Source organism: Parasteatoda tepidariorum, chromosome 11 (genome assembly GCF_982258835.1).
Source record: "Parasteatoda tepidariorum strain Cologne lab strain chromosome 11, Ptep-v5.0, whole genome shotgun sequence".
NCBI classification, from domain to species: domain Eukaryota; kingdom Metazoa; phylum Arthropoda; class Arachnida; order Araneae; family Theridiidae; genus Parasteatoda; species Parasteatoda tepidariorum.
The window spans coordinates 12,319,306-12,338,062 of NC_141765.1; the positions used below are offsets into that span (position 1 = coordinate 12,319,306).

The following is an 18,757-nucleotide window of genomic DNA, read 5'->3' on the forward strand; positions in this document are numbered from 1 at the left end:
GTGCTTGTAGAATATATTAATTTTCACTTAAATACAAACGTTTATATATCAAATTGAAGGGAATTTAATGTAGAATTTAATAATAAATACAGTATTAGAATATCTGCATTACAAAAAAAGTTATGCAACTAATAGTAAGATCTATCTTAGATTTGCATTTTTTTAAAGTGATACTTACTCAATCAATACTTAGTAGGATAACCCTTATTTTTTAAGACAGCTTCACAGCGTCTTTTCATCGAGTGAGCGAGTGTTTGGAGTTCATCTTTCATAATCACATGGTGCCAAGAATCAATTATAGCTTCACTTAGTTGTCTTTTATTGAATGGACGTTTTTTTCGTACAAGAATTTTCAAACGTCGCCACAAATTTTCAATTGGATTGAGATCAGGGCTGTTTCCTGGCCATGGTAATAAATCCATGCCTTTATTTTGAAAGCATGTTTTGGTTTTGCATACTTTTGCTGTGTGGCATGGAGCTGAATCCTGCTGAAAAATAAATGGTGTTTTAAGTTGATAAACATGAAACTTTCAAAAAGTGTCCACACTTTTGGCCACCACTGTATATATATATATATATATATATATATATATATATATATATATATATATATATATATATATATATATATATATATGCACACATATATGGTTGATTCTTTTTAAACATGACAATTCGGATCAAAAAATTTCTTCAAATTTAAAGTTTTCACCGGTGAATGTCGACATTCTCCAGATTTCGGTGTTTCACCGTAACATATATATAAAAAAAGTTCATTGCTATCTCTCCAAAACTATTCAAATTTTATTTTTTTTCAACATGAGCAAACGTAATAATAATTAAAAAAGTAACATTTACTCATAAGCTGAAATACCATGACCTTTCTAGTTTAATAGCTTAAAGCTTAAAACATGATTTCTTGTAATTTTCTCAATTTTTCAATGTGATATCTGTTGTCCTGCAGCTGTCTGATCGTTAAGACATGATTTCCCATAGATCATTGAAGTCAAGCATCGGATGGGTGAACACTTTGATCAACCTACGAAGGGACCGAGGGTGTGCAGTATCGGTTTTCACTAAACTGTTCTACCGTAAAGTGCTCTTTGGGCTAGCAAAGATGAGGAGCCATCCCCTCTGTAGAGGATCAAAATTTTGATGGCATGTCTTCGGATCATCTTCACGGATGTTTCCCAGACCGCCGCCAATAGCCCGTTATGCAGCTCTAGGACGACATAAATAACGTACTACTACTAGTTAAAATCTGTTAGTCCCAATTATGGCTAAGCGAGCTTTTTGAGTAGAGTGGTCTTGCCGTACTGCTAAATGCTCTGTAGCGTGGAGGTTACGGGTTCGAATCCTACGTAAAGCTGGATGTATCTTAGTGATCTCACCTACAGTTGTATGTGTAACAATAAATGAATAAAAATGTCAAGGAAATAGATTACGCATTGGTTGATTAAACTATTATTTTATATCTAATCAAAGTATGAAACTGATTTACGAATTCAGAAAAAGACAAAATAAGTAAATTACATTTAAAATAATAAATCAAAATGGTAAACCAAAAAATAAACCAAACTTTTTACGTTTTCTGCTTGAATAGTATTTCTGACTTTCTACTATTATTTTACATTTTTCAGCCTAACTCTTGTATAATTAATTCTATTTTTGACTGTTTTTGTCTAATGCGTTGCAATATTAGCGGTAGGCGTTAAATAATTAGAAAATTAGAATTATGTCAATTGTATAACCTATTCTATAAGTTCAATGTGTACAAATACTATAGAGCAAGCAAAAGTAAAAAATAATTATAATAACTTACTACAAAGTTTTACGCTAAGAGACTTCAGTTTTTCTTTCCTTGGAAATTTTTTTTTTGTGACCATTTTTTACTTTTCCCCAGTTTCCCAGTATTAATGCTTAATATCATGTGTTAATGCATTATGCATACATAAGTTTTAAATAAAAATTTATAAATTATTGCAAAATTTCTTCGCCGTAGGTATTCGGGTGCGTTAAGACCCTAAAAACCGATCCCGTTTTAACGCGGATCCGACCACAAAAAACCCTGGAGTCGTATGTTTCTGGAAAAAAATTAGAAAGTTTCAGCAATAATGAAATGAAAAATTACATTTTACTATATTTTTTACTACCACAATGTTTTTTTTAATAACTAAAAGTAAATATATCTAAATCCGAAATCAGAGAATTTGATTTTTAATTCCTAAGTGAAATCTAAGAAACCTTTGGATTTTTTAGAACAAAATGGATAATTTTTAAACTTGAGTAGGCACGTGCGAATCCTGAAGATCAGTTTCACGCAAACGCGATTTTTAAGGTATAAAAATAATGTGGCGATCTAGCACTTCCGGATTTATAGCTCTACATTTGTTTCAAAAACCAAAAATTTTCACTGATTTTATCATTCTAGATTTCAGTTTATAAGCTTATGATTTTTATTTGACTGATTCTTTCTTTATGAGATAAAAGGGCGAAATAATAAAGCATATCAACAGATGTATAACAATATATTTGTATGTCTATTTCTATAGAAGTTTTAAATGAAGAAGTATCTTTTGTGAAATGTGCTCATTTTAGTGAGATCAGTGACCTTGAAAAAAAAGATGCGCTTCTATGAGCTCAGATGAAAAAGATCTCATTTCTCTCACAAACTTTCAAAAGAATGGATTCTTACAAAAGTAAGTCATAATTATAATAGTATCTAAATATTGTTCTTTAACCGGTTGTCTTTAAAATATTAATTTTTATAATTTTTTTACTGACTTTATATGTTGAAAATCTTATTTCTCTTGTAAACTTTCAAAAGTATGGATTCTTACAAAAGTAAGTCATAATTATAATAGTATCTAAATATTGTTCTTTAACCGGTTGTCTTTAAAATATTAATTTTTATAATTTTTTTACTGACTTTATATGTTGAAAATCTTATTTCTCTTGTAAACTTTCAAAAGTATGGATTCTTACAAAAGTAAATCATAATTGCATCTAAATACTGTTCTTAAACCGATTGTCTTGAAAATATTAATTTTTATGATTTTTTTACTGAATTAATAGGTTAAAAATTTTATTTCTCTCACTTACTTTGAAAAAAATGGATTCTTACAAAAGTAAGTCATAATTGTAATAGTATATCTAAATATTGTTCTTTAATTAATTTTCTTTAAAATATTAATTTTCATAATTTTTTTCACTCAATTTGCTGAAAATCTCATTTCTCTCACATATTTTCAAAAGAATGTATTCTTACAAAAATAAATCGTAATTGTAATAGTAGCTAAATATTGTTCCTTAACTGATTGTCTTATAAATATTAATTTTTATTCTCTTTTTTTACTGATTTTAATCAAATTGTCATTAAGTTATTGATTTTTGTCTCTTATTCACAGTTATTATCCCTTTAAGACCTGCTGCAATTTGAACATACTAAGTTTTTCTTGTCTAAATTGCTCAAAACGTAAAAGTGCTAAGAAAATTATTTTGTTATTAACATTATTCTAAGAAATTTATGATAACACGAATTAGAATACATTATTGAAATTTAAGATCTAATTTTAAATTTGCAATGGTAAGAGTTTTTAATATTAAAAAGGTAGCTTTTAGAGAAGAAAACTTTGACTCAGTTTAAAATTTTTAAAATAAGCGCATTGCCACTATGCAGATTTTGGTTTAATATTTAGCCCATGCAATCGTGCAAGCTGGGTCTTGAGAGGTTATGCAATTGAAAAATCAATGTAAGTGACAAAAAATTCAAAGTTGAGATTTTTATTATTTGGCATCTTGGTATGGTAAGCCACATATTGCAATTTTTTTTTAAGAATAAACTTTATTTTATTAGCTTTGTGAATTTCTATTTTAGTGTTCATAGCATTAGCAATAGAAGGAAAATAGTTGTCAAGACATTTTTCTCGGAATCAATCGTGAAGTATTTACGTTGTTTTCTGAATTGCCCACAGTGCTTCTATCTAAGGCATGGATTCCCAATCTTTTTCTTTTTTAAGACCATCGACCACTTTGCAAGTCAAACATTTTTAAGTCTCCTAAAAACAGTTATTTAGCAAAAGTTTAGGAAACAATTAAAAAATACTTTTAAAAAAAATTTTTTTTTAGCATTTTTTATATGATACGCTATTAATTATATTGTTATTTCATTGAAAATTCCTACTGACCAATGTATTGATATTTTAACTTTTACCAAGCCAATAGTTTTTTTAAAGTAACCCTCGTGTAAAAAATGTAATGAATTCAATCTATCATCTCTCAATTTAAATTAAACAATCAACTAAATACTACAGCTTACAAATTACTTCCCCTAATTATAATTTGCAAGCTAATTAAATTCGAAGTTTATAAAAAAAATGAGTACGAGGAAAATTTAAATACTTAAAATCTCTTCAAAAATTAAAATTTGATTTTTTTTTGTTGAAAAAATGTGTTTAATTAAAACAAATAATATAACAGCTATTTAGATGAAAGTATAGCCGTGTTTATATAGAAGTCGAATAGAAATAATTTTAATTTCATAAAAATTTCGCATGACCCCTTATATAACGTGAATATTACAAGATTCTCATCTTTAAACTGTAAGATATTAAGTTGTGAATAGCTGGATTTGAAATCTAATTATTTCTACAGTATTCTGCAAAAAAAAAAAATTGGTTTTAATTCAAAATGTTTAGATGTTTCAAATTAATAATGAATTGCCACTGTCTATTTTATATGCACCATACATTGAAACTATGCAAATATATATACGATCATCATTATATATTAAAAATTATTTAATTATCGACATTTTTGCCTATTAATAAATTTAGTACTACGACCTACAAACAACGCTTTCATTGAAATCTTAAGTCCATAAAACATAGAGATATAGGCAATGGGCTTTGGCGTTTGAAACTTTAAATCAGTCATAATTTCTTTAAAAGATATTTAATAAAAATGTTTATTTTTTATTTTTTATATAGTGCTTGTTTCAAACAGTTTTTCTAATGATAGGTAACAGTGTAAAGATGAACTAGACTCAATGAAGCATAATAATTAGAAAAGAGTACTATATATTTTAAGATAAATAATTATTTGAATAAACTAATGAGTAGTGTAAAATAACTTTTAAACAGGTTATTTGAAAAATTCAAAACTATTGTAACATTATGTTCATGATGAATAAGAAATACCAAAATAATTTGCAAAAAAAAAAAAAAAAAAATCAGCAAACATTGAAGTGTTAAGTTTTCTGCGTGAAACAGCAAGCTAAGTGTTGTCCTCACTATAATTCAATTGGTTCGGAATCCTTTTCTTATAAAAAAAAAAAAGGATTCCTAGTGCTAAATTAATAATTGCTTTAACAATTAGTGTAGGCTGAGTTAAATGTTTTTAAGTTTTTCAATACAAAACAAACGAAATAACTAATTTACATTCGATACTTCAAATAATTTTCTTCTGTAAGTTGTACGCCTTCTGGGGATGGTATCCCCTATGTTATGAATCTAGGACCTAAAGAGTGATTTTAAATCAATTATGCTTAAAATATTGGCGATTGTGTTTAAAATGTTAAAAAAAAATTTTATGAATTTTTTTTATTACTTATATCAAATTATTATCAAAATATTGATTTCTGTCATAATTATTGTGCTGTATTAAAAAGCTGACCAGCATTCAGGAGAAAAAAACTGGCTGCAAAATTTCTGAAACGGCATTCGAAAACTCACTACTTTACTTTTCCAATAGCTTAAAAAAATATTTATGATAAAAAATCTCTGGTAAAGATTTTTGTTCGCAAAATATTAAATTGGAAAGAAAAAACAGTGAGTTTTCAAATATCCCTTTCAAAACATTTACCAGTTTTTAGTTTTCTCGAAAAGGTGGTCAGTTTAAATACTAACTTTTATCTAAATATTGACGTTTAACAAATGGTGTTTAAAATATTGAAATTGTGTTCAAAGTTTTTTTTTTTTTTTTTTTTAATCAAATTATGTTTACTGACTATTATTAATTGTTATTAAAATATTATTGACTTCTATCTGATTACAATTTATACCATGAGTGTTGAAGGCTATTTTATTTACACTTTGTATTCACATTGCTCAAACATCAACTTAGTATCAAAATTTTAGATTTTATGAAAATTTTTAGTAGTTTAATTTTTTGAGCCGTGGTGGCACAGGAGAATGAGTATTCGCTTCCTAATGAGGTAACCCGGGTTTGAATCCCAGCGATAGCTGATTGATTCGAATTCCGCACCCGGCTCACACCGACCACAGTGCTGACGAAAAATATCCTCAGTGGTGGACGGATCATGGGTTAGAGTTCCCTTGCCATTAGGCTAACCGTGGGAGGATTTCGTAGGTTTCCTCTCCATTTAACGCAAATGCAGCTTAGTTCCGTTAAAAAGTCCTTCACGAAGGCAAATTTCTACCAATAATTGATCCAAGAGTTCCGTGGTCTTCTGGATTGGGTTCAAAAATACAAGGTGAAGGAGTTGCAACATTTGCAGTCGTAAATTCAAAATTTGGGTCGGCTGTTCAACGAGGGTTATAAAATAAAATAAAATAGTTTAATTTGTTTTATTACGATAAAAGTAAAATAGATTTTCTAAAAGCAAAACGATAATGGGTAATATTTCTCAATTAAGTTTAATGAGTCTAAAAAATGTCTACAATCAGCATTGAGAGCCATTTTTATAGTAGTAGTTGTTTATTCCTGTTTCAAGATTAAGTAAAAACTGTCATAAATATTTAAGGGGTCTCATTACCCTGGAAGCTGATAACAGACACAAGTAAATATAAAAAATTTCAAACTACTGCAGCAAAAGTAGAAATCTGAATTTTGAGTTAATAAAAATATATACTACAAGTATTTACTTGTCACCGTGAAATTACACATGGTAAATATAATTTTCATAATTTAAAATTATACACGATGGAAATTTGACTTTTTTGGAACATGTAAAATGCGGCGCACTTGATAACGAGCTAAGTTATTGTACAATTCCAATATTTTTCTTAAGTTGTGCTTAAATATTACAATTATAAATTGTACATAGTTTTAAAGCTCTATTTTAAGCTTTAGTACTTTTTAAAGGTATAAAACTGATAAATTTGAAATTTTTGAATGTAAAAAATATTTAAAGCAAGTATAACCTAAATATTTAAGTATAAGTTGTTTGATATAAATCTTTGAAAAAATTGTTCATTTAGAAGTTGTAGTACTTTGAAATGATCTGTGTTGACGTGTACTTTTAAGAATCTTGAGACTCCTTAAGAAGTTTTATTAAAGTATTTTATATACATAAAAGCCACATATTTATAATACAAACAATGCATTATATACAAAAGATGTTATATCGTAATTTTCATGATAAAAAAAAAGATTATCTGCTTAGAAGTTGTATCACTTTGAAATGTTATATAATCACGTGTACTTTTAAGGGTTTCTTAAAAAGTTGTAATAGTCTAATTGAAATTATTTTCAATATTTAAGAAACTAGTGCTTTAAAAAGTTACAAGGTGGTTTTTATAACAGTAAGAGTTTCAACGTGGAAGTTGCATCAATTTGAAATGTTATGAGATCACGTGAACTTTTAAGGATTTCTTAAAAAGTTTTAATAGTTTGATTGAAAATATTTTTAATATTTAAAAAAGCTAGTGTTTTAAAAAGTTATAATGTAATTTTTATAATGATAAAAGAAAAATATTTTCTGCATGGAAGTTGTAATGCATCTGAAAAAAGGTTTTAATATCTTAATTAGTCATTTTCAACATGTAAAAGTCTTTTTTTTTTTAAAAAATTGACAATTTTTACAATGGTAAGGAAATTTGTCATGTTTTTTACTTAAGTCTAAATCTATCTAAAAAAAGTTTGAAAAGTTTGGTAAAATTAGATTAACTGTAAAAATTAAACATATTTTGTGTGTTAAAAAATAATTTTGTATATTTCTAAAATAATTTTAAACATAATATTAGCGTCATTTTGCATGTAAGTGAAATAAGTGCCTAATAATTGAATATTTTGCTTACTTAGAAAATTTTGAAAGTGTAAGTTTAGCTGTTTCGATATTTTAAACGAGATTTTAAGATTTTAAAAACAGGTTTTCTATGAAGCAGCATTGATAATATAATAAATTTCACTGTCTTTCACTCTTAAAAAAAATCGTATCGTGGTGATGGCTATTTTGTCGTATTTTTATTCCATTACTTTAAATACTGCGGTGGAATTTATTAAAATTTTTAAAGTGTAGAGCACAAACGTTTTTCAATTTTACAAAACTGTAGCTTTTCATTCTTCCTTTGCATTGTTTTCATAAATAGAATACAGAACATTGACTTAAGATGGACAAAATGTAAAAACAGGCATGAAAAAAATCAAAAAATCAGCAGGATATTCGCTAAAAAGCGTTAGTTCATATGAGTACACAGCATTCGAAGAACAGCCTAAAAGTTTAATACTTCGTTTACACTGACCGGCAGATGTAACTTATGCATTTAATCTCACTGACCCGTGAGAGGTTTAGGAGAGACATTTAAGTGCAATCAATTGCTCAGTGCAAACTGAATCAGTGTAATAAAAACTGGCTGAATTAAGAAATTCATTTTTTTGCAGGTTCCATTTGTTGGATTGTTGTATTGTTTATTGCTGAAGTCTATTCAACAGGAAAAAGTCTGAGTAGCCACAGAACGAGCGAAAGCAATAAAATTCCATGGGAGATACTTTTGGATCCAAATCATAGAAAGCCTATTTTGAATCAGACATCACGCCGCCAACTTCCAGCTACACTTCCTTCCACAAATCATTACAAAATATTATCTCAGAATCAAAAGCCACCAACAGTTACGAATTCTGGTTTCGCAAATGTTGCTACATTTCGTCCAAAACAAAAATTCAACCAATTCCCAAACAGTAACTTTTTTAAACAACAGGAAAAACAAGAAAAGCATAGAAGAAGAAAACCGGAAAAAAGGTTCATTTATTGAATTTTTTTTCTTCATTATTTTGTTATGCATTCGACTAAAAATCATGAGCGAATTATTTTTAAGTACTTTTTTAGAAATTCTGCAGATTTTTTGAAGGAAGAAAATAAATTAGCATCTTTCTTTAATTTAATCTTTACAAAATCTGCAAGCAAATTTCATTTTAATTTCTGTAAATTTTTTTTGCTGTCTTACAAAATCTGCATTTTGCCACTATTTAGTACATTTTGACATAATAATCTCCTTGACGAAAAATCTGCAGATTTTTGGGGATGAAACTGCAATTTATTAATATTTATGTTTCTCTAAATAAATATTTTGTTACATATTCTCCATTATCGTAGCTTTATTTTTCAAAGGCTAAAAAACTAAATTAAAATTTAATCATTATTATTGTTTATTTTTACAGCTGACATTAGTTTCATCAGTTTCTTAATTAATAGCGATATCAATAAAATATTTGTTAAAATAAATTCCTACGATGAGCTGAAACTGCCAAGTAATAAAATAAGATTGACTATCGCAAGCATATTTAACACTCCATAAAAATTAAGATAAGTTGATATACTTTAAGTACACAGACGCGCAAATGGGTAACTCACACTATTGAGGAAAGCGGGATTAAAAACACCAGAATTTTTTGACCAAAACTGCACCCAAAATATCCTGAATATATATATATATCTAAAGATACTCTTTATAAAATATTAGTCAAAAACTATTCGGATGAGTGTTTAGTTTAATTTTATTTCATTTTTCCTATCATAAATATAAAATGGTTCTCTCAAAAGAGATTAAAGTAATATTCCATAATATATCGATATTATTTTTACAACATACAGTTCGAAAAACATCATCGACAATCGAAGTTCTAATCTGAATAAATTATCTGAATTCCGAGCTATATTATAATTGGAGATATAAGATTTTATACAGGGTGATTCAGTTTCATGATTAAAAACTTGAAACGTAGGTGGTATGGTGGGCCGAAAGAACCAAGGTTTTTATTTTCAAAGTGCTATAGTGTCAAAAAGATGCTTTATGTAAACAGAAGAAAATTGATGTAAAGAATTTCGCCCCTATTATGAGCTATACACATTTGTCACGGTGCTTTTTAATTTTCTTAATATGTTAAAATATGTTTTGTAAATTTTCTTTATATGTTAAATTTACGTTTCCTAACAGTTATTGCCGAAAACTGAGTTCGGATATGTTCAGATTTAGCTGTTATATCGTAATTAATTTGTTTGGCGACTAACTTGCAAAACTCGCCAATTCGCTTGCAAATTAATAAATTATAAAACAGCTATTTATGTTGTCATTTGAATCTATATATTTTTCTATATTTGATTGTAATTGTTAGAAACATTAAATTCACGTAAAGATAAGATAAATAAAATTACCCATTCATATATGCGCGAAGAGCCATAATAGCAAAACACTTGATGCGACGCGTCATGAGATTTTCGGTCTCGAGTTTCTATGCTATTCTCAAACCTTATGATCTGCCCTACTTTAAGTTTTTAACTGAATCTCCCCCTGTATGAAATAAGTTTTATTATTTATTTGGATTACAATTGTTTTAACAATAATTTAATATCTTATTATAAAATCTAGTTTTGAAACTGAGATATTAAACATATTGTTCTTCTTCCTTTTATAGGAAACCAGTTGACAGTGGTGAAAATTTTTTTCCCGATTATGATGATTTTGAATCTGTAAATCAACATCATTTCGGATATCCCCAGCATCTGATTCCTTCCGATTCAGATGATTATTATACTAAAGCTAAGGACCTCATCAAATTGGGAAGTTACGGGAAACCAACTTATTCATCTTCAGATCATAATGATGGCTATCATAATGATGGCTATGGCTCTCATGATAATTATGGTACTCATGATGGATATAATAATGGTTATGGTAATTTCCTTATTTTTATATAAGACTTTTAATGCAATGGTATTTCCTGCAGTTAGCTTTTAAATTTTACAGAAAGTCTTGCAATTGCGATAAAAAGAACTTTTTTCCAAATCTGTAAACTTACCCGCCATTTGTAGAATTGATTTTTTTCTCTTCCAGAACGATGTTCTTTCTTTCTTTAAAGAACGATGCTCTTAATTTAAAGTAACAAACTACTTCACAGCAGAAGACACAATAGGTTTTTCAAAATTTAGTAAGCTCATTTTATAATATAATAAAATATAAATTCAGACTTTTCCTAATTGTTGACATTATATAATTTGTAACAAGAAAACTCTGTTAGTGCAAAATTTTCCATTTTCTCTCTCAAAGAAATTGGTTTAATATTATAATTTGGTACAACTTAGCATGATATTACGGTGCAACGTGTTCCAAAATTTTCTAACAGCAAGCAAAAGAGCCAAAGGTTGAAATATCTGCAATCATAAAACGTTATCAACAGGAATAGAAATTGCAAAAAATGTAGCACTGATGTGACAGAGAGAGAATCTTACATTTAAAATGAAACAATATGTTTTAAGTATAATATATTATTAAGGTAACACAATATATTTTTAAGATGAAACTTGTTTTTTTTTCTTCAGCAAAATGACCTGTCAGATGAGGCCTATACACACGGACACTAAAGATATAATTTTTTTTTTAATAAAGCAATATCATCTGTGACAAATACTGCCTCAACACTTCGAATTCTCTTGTAAAAACACCAAACTTGCCGCTAAGTTTGATTAGGTTGAAACTGTTATATTTTGGGGTAAAAAATACCCCTTACGTTAAAAACTTACTTTTTAATCCTTTTAATGCAAGCTAACAAGGGATATCGAAGCATCTCTTGAAAGTTGAAATAGAACGCAAATTTGGAACGAATGCAAGTTTTTACTCATTTAGCCAGTGTTATATCCAAGCGATGCAATTCAGAACTCACTAAGTACAGATGATTGCATCTACAGATCTTCAACTGTTCTTTTCGAAACCAGTCACTAGACTTGTTACTAGAGACAAGTTACTTGTAGAACCCGATTAACAAATCTAAATAGCAGTGTTCTGACAAATTTCTAACAAATAGGGATTTTGACTGAAATTTCGGTAGAACTTGTCAAGAAAATCGATTTCGTGCCATAGCAGCATACTCAAAGGTTGCTCCTATTATTAACTTTACTGTCATTCATAGTAAGCCGAGTGGCCTGGAAAAGCGGAGAAGGGTAAGGCAATCACCGTATTTCGAAAGGGGCTGAGTCCTGTTCACTATTTTTCAATAAAGCTGAAAATCAAACTATTTTCTACTTTTTTTAACATCTTGGAAAGACTGAAATAAATTATATTTATGGTCTAGGCCAGAGATGACGAATCTTTCTGGATTAGCGTACCAGTTAACGCTGTTTTTCGAAGCTCTGTCACCAAGGAGAATAAAAAAGCTATAGTTTAAGTGCCTTACACTTAAAGCAATGCGATGATTTTAAACTATATACATAATCTTATCGTAAAGAATTACCTGTGTTTCAGAACGGACAAATAACTTAAATGTTTTAAAAGTTATTAAACTTTTTCAAAAATCACCAATTTGGCGAAATTTTTTCACCTAGATAAATATTATCAGAATCACTGCCTTATTCTCAGTTTTTACAAATTTTTATGAGCCCAGGTAGTGCAGCTTTGGAGTATGGAGTAAGTATTTAAATATTAAAAAATTGAACCAAAAACACTCTTTATTTTTGCAAAACTGTGATTTTTCTCCATACTGACGCTTTGCGCCATTTTCAAAATAAGCGTGGTCAGCGCTGGCTTTAAATAGGCTAAACTTGACTTAACAGTCATGAGTGCTTACTTATATAGTCATGACTTAACAGTCATGAGTCTTGACTTAACAGTCATGACAGTTGTAAACTCACAACAGTTATAAAAATAACATATTATTCCCAAAAAAGTATTTCATAATACGACAGAGTCTTCAGAAAACAGCCCTAAAGTGCGCAGTATTATTTTCACGCGTCCTGTGTGTCATTAGTTATATATATTTTTTTAAAAAAAGTAATCTTTAAACCACTACTTTAACATCAAATCACAGAATTACATTTTGGAACTTTATTTACCGTATAGATTTTTACTTGCTTCAAATGGAAATCGAATAAACATAAAAATATTACAGTTTAATATTATGGTTAGGTGAAAGATCCTAAAAACGCGAGTTTTATTGTAAGTAATAAAATAAAGGTAATTGATGATAAGTATTTTTAATTTTTTGCAATAGGAAAAAATGAGATGCTTCAATACGATTCAAAACATGATTTTTTTAAGGATTTTACTTAAATGGTGTCTGCCTCTATAAAATGAGTATCTAAATAAGCTTTATACTTTTCAAAATGTTGTTATAAATTTATATATAGTCAACTTTACGGTTTATAAAGAGGGTCTCGGATTGGAATCTTACAGACTATAAAAAACTTCAATATTTGCTGTTGTTGACAATTTCTCTTCTACGTTTTTCCTTCACATTTAATTCTAGATTTTTATCTTCGCGTTATGTTTCACAGGTTAGTGATTAAAAATGATTTAATGACTTATTTTCTTGTCTAAACATCAAAGTCTGAGTGGCGAAACCACAATGTATATCTAGAGTTCGGGAGAACTCTAGCTCGAAGTAATCTTATGTATCTCTGGTTTGGGCGAACTATTGTTTTAAGTAATCTTATGAATCTCGGGCTTGGGTGGGTTCGAATTAAAAATTTTCGGGCTCGGACTTCCAAAAGCGAGCTTAAACTCATCTCTAAGATATATAACTGATGGTTTATGTTTACTAATGCTTTACGTTTTTCCGTCGTATAAACAAACGAATTCAATAATGCACAGATTAAGAATGAACTAGGACTATAGTGAAATGACGTATAAATGAGAAAGATATACAAATGAGAAACGTATAAACGATGCTTTACTATATTAAAATTTATGTTTGCAGTGATCTTTTTCATGAAAGTTTCCTTCTAGGTTATTCTGAAGAATATCATCCGTATAAAAGTAAGTCCTCTAAATATGTGGCATTTGCTTTAGGATTACTTCCACTTGGACTGTTGTTAGCTTCTCTTGTACCTACAGTAGTAACAATACCAGTTTCAACAGCAGTTGCTACTGGTAGGCGAAGAAAGAGATCGGTAAGTAACTTCTTTTCCATCAAGGAAACATTTTTGTGAAAATATGAGGGGAAAAAAGTGAGCGGAGACACTGAGAAAAAAAGTATGGTCAAAATTAACAGCATGTGGTTAAATTTACCGTGTTTCTAATTCTATGGGAGCACCAAAAAGCTCGGTAATTTTTACGGCACTTTGGTAATTCTTTTAGTAAAATTAACAATAATGTAGGGCTTCATAATATATAATAAAATTTAGCAAATGAGTTAAAATTTCATAATTTTATCGTGATACTTTAGAGCATGGTATAAAAGCCATTTATATGGTAAAGTTTACATATCCGTTTTGTGTTTTTTACTGACTATGTGATTGAAAGAACTATAATTTTGAAAACCAGAACTTCCGATAAAAGTTTGCCATATGAACAGAAAAATTTCTAAATAAATGGTTTAAATACCGTCTATTTTGGTTTTATTAAATAAATTCTAGTTTTTTATTTTTTTAATTGAAATGTCATTACCATACTGTACGGTAATTTTATCAGAGTTTCCTTCAAATTTTAAAAATATGACTTCTTTAAGATTCGATTTCTTAGGAACTATTCGACCGATTTCGATCAAATTTTGTAAATTCCATTTTCAAAATTTCATTATTTAAAATCATGTAAAAATTGCTTACTGTAATATTCAAAAAATGTTCCGACTATTATTAAATAAAATAAAGAAAATAAAAAATATATATTAAACGTTATATTTTGCACGGAAATTATCTTTGGATAAACGAATATTATAATTGTGCACAAAATTTTTTCAATTCACTGAAAAATTTCTCGAGCTATAGCAAAATACGCAATAAGTAAAATTAACATTAAAGTTATTGAAATAATTATTTCATTAATTAAAGTTATTAAAATTAATTATTACTTTAATTAAATAAAACTTACATAATTGAAATTAACTGCACTTTGAACCTCTCTCCCGACTAAACTATTAGGATCATATTTCCCAGATAGCCGATACACCCTTTATTTTGGAAATTAAAAATCCGAATTCATCGAAAAAAAGGTATGTATATTTAGAGAAAGAAATTTTTTGCGTCTGATTTCGTAGCTTTAATATTGTCTGCATGAATTAATTAGCATATTTGAGATCATTCCCACGAACCTTTAAGATTGAGCTCTTGAACTTGAAGAGCCAATCATTAGATCAAAAGTTAATCAGGGTGGTCCGTTTTTTTGTGCACTGTACTTATTATCGGTTAAAAGTAAGAATATTAAGACAGAAAAACAGCATTTTTAAGGATTGCTTTATTATTAAAAGAGCCCAGTCACAGCTAGTTGGACAATCAACAATCAACCTGGTGCTTAATATCCTTATCCTCTTTTGAATATTAATTTGCGAATCCAAGTGTTTTTGAGTACAAATATTTTTTAACCTATTGAAAGACTTCATATATTTTCGATACATTTTTGAAGAAGATTCCAAAAATATTTGTGTTAACATATGTGTGTAAAATATATGTGTGTGAAGAAGGTGGAAAACTTTCCATTTTCTTCCTGAAAAACCAACTTTCAAGAGTAAAATGCACTTCAGGAATACTTTGTGTATGGTTAAAAGCAATAGGATAGTTTAGAATTTTTTTACGAAAGTATTAAAGATTTTTGTTTATCAGTTGATCGATGAAAATTGTTTCTACACTGCTTGACAATTGCTTAGGAATGACTGATTTATGCGAAGTAGCGTTTTTGACAACCGACCAATTACCGTAAAATGTTATCCGTATAAAATGCAATGTATACAAGCTCTTCATTCATTCGAAAACTCATGCTGTTACGTGTTTAATATAGAGCAATAGGTAGGTTTACTTATTGCATAACCACTTTGAATTTCACAGAAATAAGTGCTAAATATCTGCAAAACATAATTTGAGTGCTTATGATCGTGGACGTGCAGTTGGACGACTGGTGCGGATTAAAATGTCATTACAGTGGCCATAGTAATGGGAGTGTCAAAAACTGTCATCTCGCGATTTAAAAGGCCACTGAAGCTTAAAATGCTATAGGTAAGTATGCCAATGGTCGTGGTAACACCACACCTCAAGGAGATCTCTATGTATCCCTAGTGGCGAAAAGGAACAGAAACGTCACTCCTAGTAAGATAGCTGCAGCTTTGCAACCACTACCGGTGCACAGGTTTCTGCCAAAACAAACTTACGGCGATTAAATCAAATTGGTTTATATGCACGGTTCGATGCATCTCGCTTCAACTTCGTCCATCGTCGAGAAAGATTGCGCTGGTGTAAGGAATATCTGGCTTAGAGTGATATTCTACGACCCATCCCGCATCACTTTGACTAGTTATTCTGGCCATCAGTTAGTGTGGAGCGAGAGAGAGGTTATGCACAACAGTAGGTTTATGAGCGTTATTGGTGTGGCCTAGGTTGGTTGGCATGGGCAGGCATAATGCACAATGGCAGAATACCGCTTCACACCGTTGAGCGAAGTCGTGCTGCATCCCAGTGATATTGCAGAGAGATTATTTTGGTTCATGCTCGTCTCTTCAGGGGGGGGGGGAGATAGGTCTAGAATTTCTGTTTATAATTGCGCGTTCACACAAGAGCGCTGAGATATCGCACGCACTAGAAAGTGAAGATATTGTCGATAAGCAATGACCTGCGTACTCCCCAGACCTGATTCCTATAGAATCCACCTGTGATGTTCTTGGTTGAGGAGTTTCATAAAGAGCACGCCCTCCCCGAACTGTTTAAGAGCTGATAACAGCTTTGAGAGAGGTGTGAGATGATAACCCCCAAAGATGCAAAATATGCATTTGTGCCCAAAGTTATCATACATCTTACTGAAATACTCATCTCTGTTTTATTCTGGAATGAAGACAAATTTTTCGTCGCTGTTTGGAAATCTTCTAAGGGGCATATTTTTTATATTTAATTTTCTTATTTTTTGATGTGGCAATGTTTGTACCATTCTGCATTATGATAAATGCACATGGGCTTCTCTAAATATGTACTTAGTTTTCTTTCTTCAATTATTGTCTACTATTAATTATTGAGAAAAATGTTACTGTTCTTTAGCAATTGACAAGCACTGTATATGCCTTCTTATAAAAACTAAGCAGTTTCGACTCCTAATATGTTGGCTGTAGGGTTCGTTACTTTCTCATAAAATCGATTGACATTTGCTACGGCTTTAAGTAATTCAACTATAATATCATGTAATCAATGATATATATAGTATTTGAAACTGTAATAAGGTTGCAATTTTACTACATTTCAAAATCATTCCAAAATTGCTATTGTGCGTCGATAATGTGTGTTGCCAGCTTGAAAATTATGGTTCTAAAATATTCGTCTCTTAAGCTTTTAGTAAATATTATTTCAATAAATAATAATAGAGAATTTTTCTAACTTTAGTTGTATGTATAAATAAATTTATATTGAAATTAAAGGTAATAAGGAAAACAAGGAGTTTTGGCAAAAGGAGTTCCTATCAAATAATGAAATGGTTATGCAACAAAGAGATGTAAATAAAACATGTTTAAGAACTAATACATTTTTGCTTTCGTCTTAAATCAGTAAGTTAGTTTTTTAAAAAAAAATTATATTAATTTGGTAATATCGTATGTTGCTGTTGAATATAGGAGATAAAGAATTGACAAAACTATTGAATTAAAAAACAGAAAATGAATTTTTACCGAATATTCTGAACTATTTTTGAAATATATTGTTAAGGTAATATAAAATATAACAAGTTATTCCACAATATAACCATATATCCATATTATAACAAGTCATTCATATGTAAAGTAGATTTTTCGCTGCTTTTAAATTATTATTAATGAACTAAATTTTTTTCTTTTTTTTTTTACAGGTTGACAAAGAATATGAAATATAGCGAATTGTGAATGAATCCTTGAAGTTTCCTACCCTTCAGAAACGTTTTATTTTGCTTAGTTATTGATATGATCTTAATGTAACAATGTTAAATGCATAATAGGACAAATAAATAGTTTATATATTTAAAATTTGAAACTGCTTTAACTTTATACCACATTAAATTGCCTAATATAATAACTGACGAGAACTGCCGTGCAATTGAAAAACAACGTTAGAAAAACACTATAGATTTCGAGTAAAGTAGTTTGACAAACTATTTTCTTTCTATGAACATTAAAATTGAATTACAAAAAAGTGATGAAACGAAATCTTTCTTGCAATATGTAGCTTATCATACAAAGATGCTAAATATCTAAAAATCTCAATTTAGAATTTTTTTTGTCGCTTACACTGATTTTTCTATTGCAGAGCATTGCACCAGTTCGGAAGTAATTTCCGCTGGTTACTGTAAGCAAATTTAACTCTAGTATGAACTACGGTCAATTGTGCAACTTCAATGAAAACCTTTTTCTTCCAGAAAAATAAATCTATCGCATTTTAAAACATTTATTTTACGTTTGTTATGCAAGAAAAATGTATTTTCAATTTATAATCAAAGTTACATTCAATGCATTGTAAATATTCATTTAAAACACTTCCTGTTTAAGTATTATTCTGATCAAACTAAGTATCATTAAAAGCAGTGATGATAGATACTAAATACTAAACCAACAAAAGATCGAACAAGCAAATATCAATTAGTTTGAAATA

At 29.1% G+C, this 18,757-nt stretch overlaps 1 protein-coding gene across 6 annotated transcripts; it reads left to right on the plus strand.

Annotated features, from left to right (window-relative positions):
- Nucleotides 1-1,581: 1,581 nt before the first annotated feature.
- Nucleotides 1,582-18,135, plus strand: LOC107452112 (uncharacterized). 6 transcript variants are annotated; one of them, XM_016068417.4, is made up of 6 exons: nt 1,582-1,704; nt 2,553-2,699; nt 8,623-8,980; nt 10,654-10,913; nt 13,956-14,119; nt 17,982-18,135. In XM_016068417.4, the coding sequence occupies exons 2-6, from the start codon at nt 2,645-2,647 to the stop codon at nt 18,003-18,005; spliced, it is 861 nt and encodes a 286-aa protein (XP_015923903.2). In that variant the 5' UTR covers nt 1,582-1,704; nt 2,553-2,644; the 3' UTR covers nt 18,006-18,135. The 6 variants fall into 6 exon arrangements, with proteins under 6 accessions (XP_015923903.2, XP_015923905.2, XP_015923906.2 ...); XM_016068419.3 differs by lacking the exon at nt 1,582-1,704 and adding an exon at nt 1,779-1,797; XM_016068420.4 differs by lacking the exon at nt 1,582-1,704 and having other exon boundaries at nt 1,921-2,699; nt 10,654-10,907.
- The last annotated feature ends 622 nt before the right edge of the window (nt 18,136-18,757 follow it).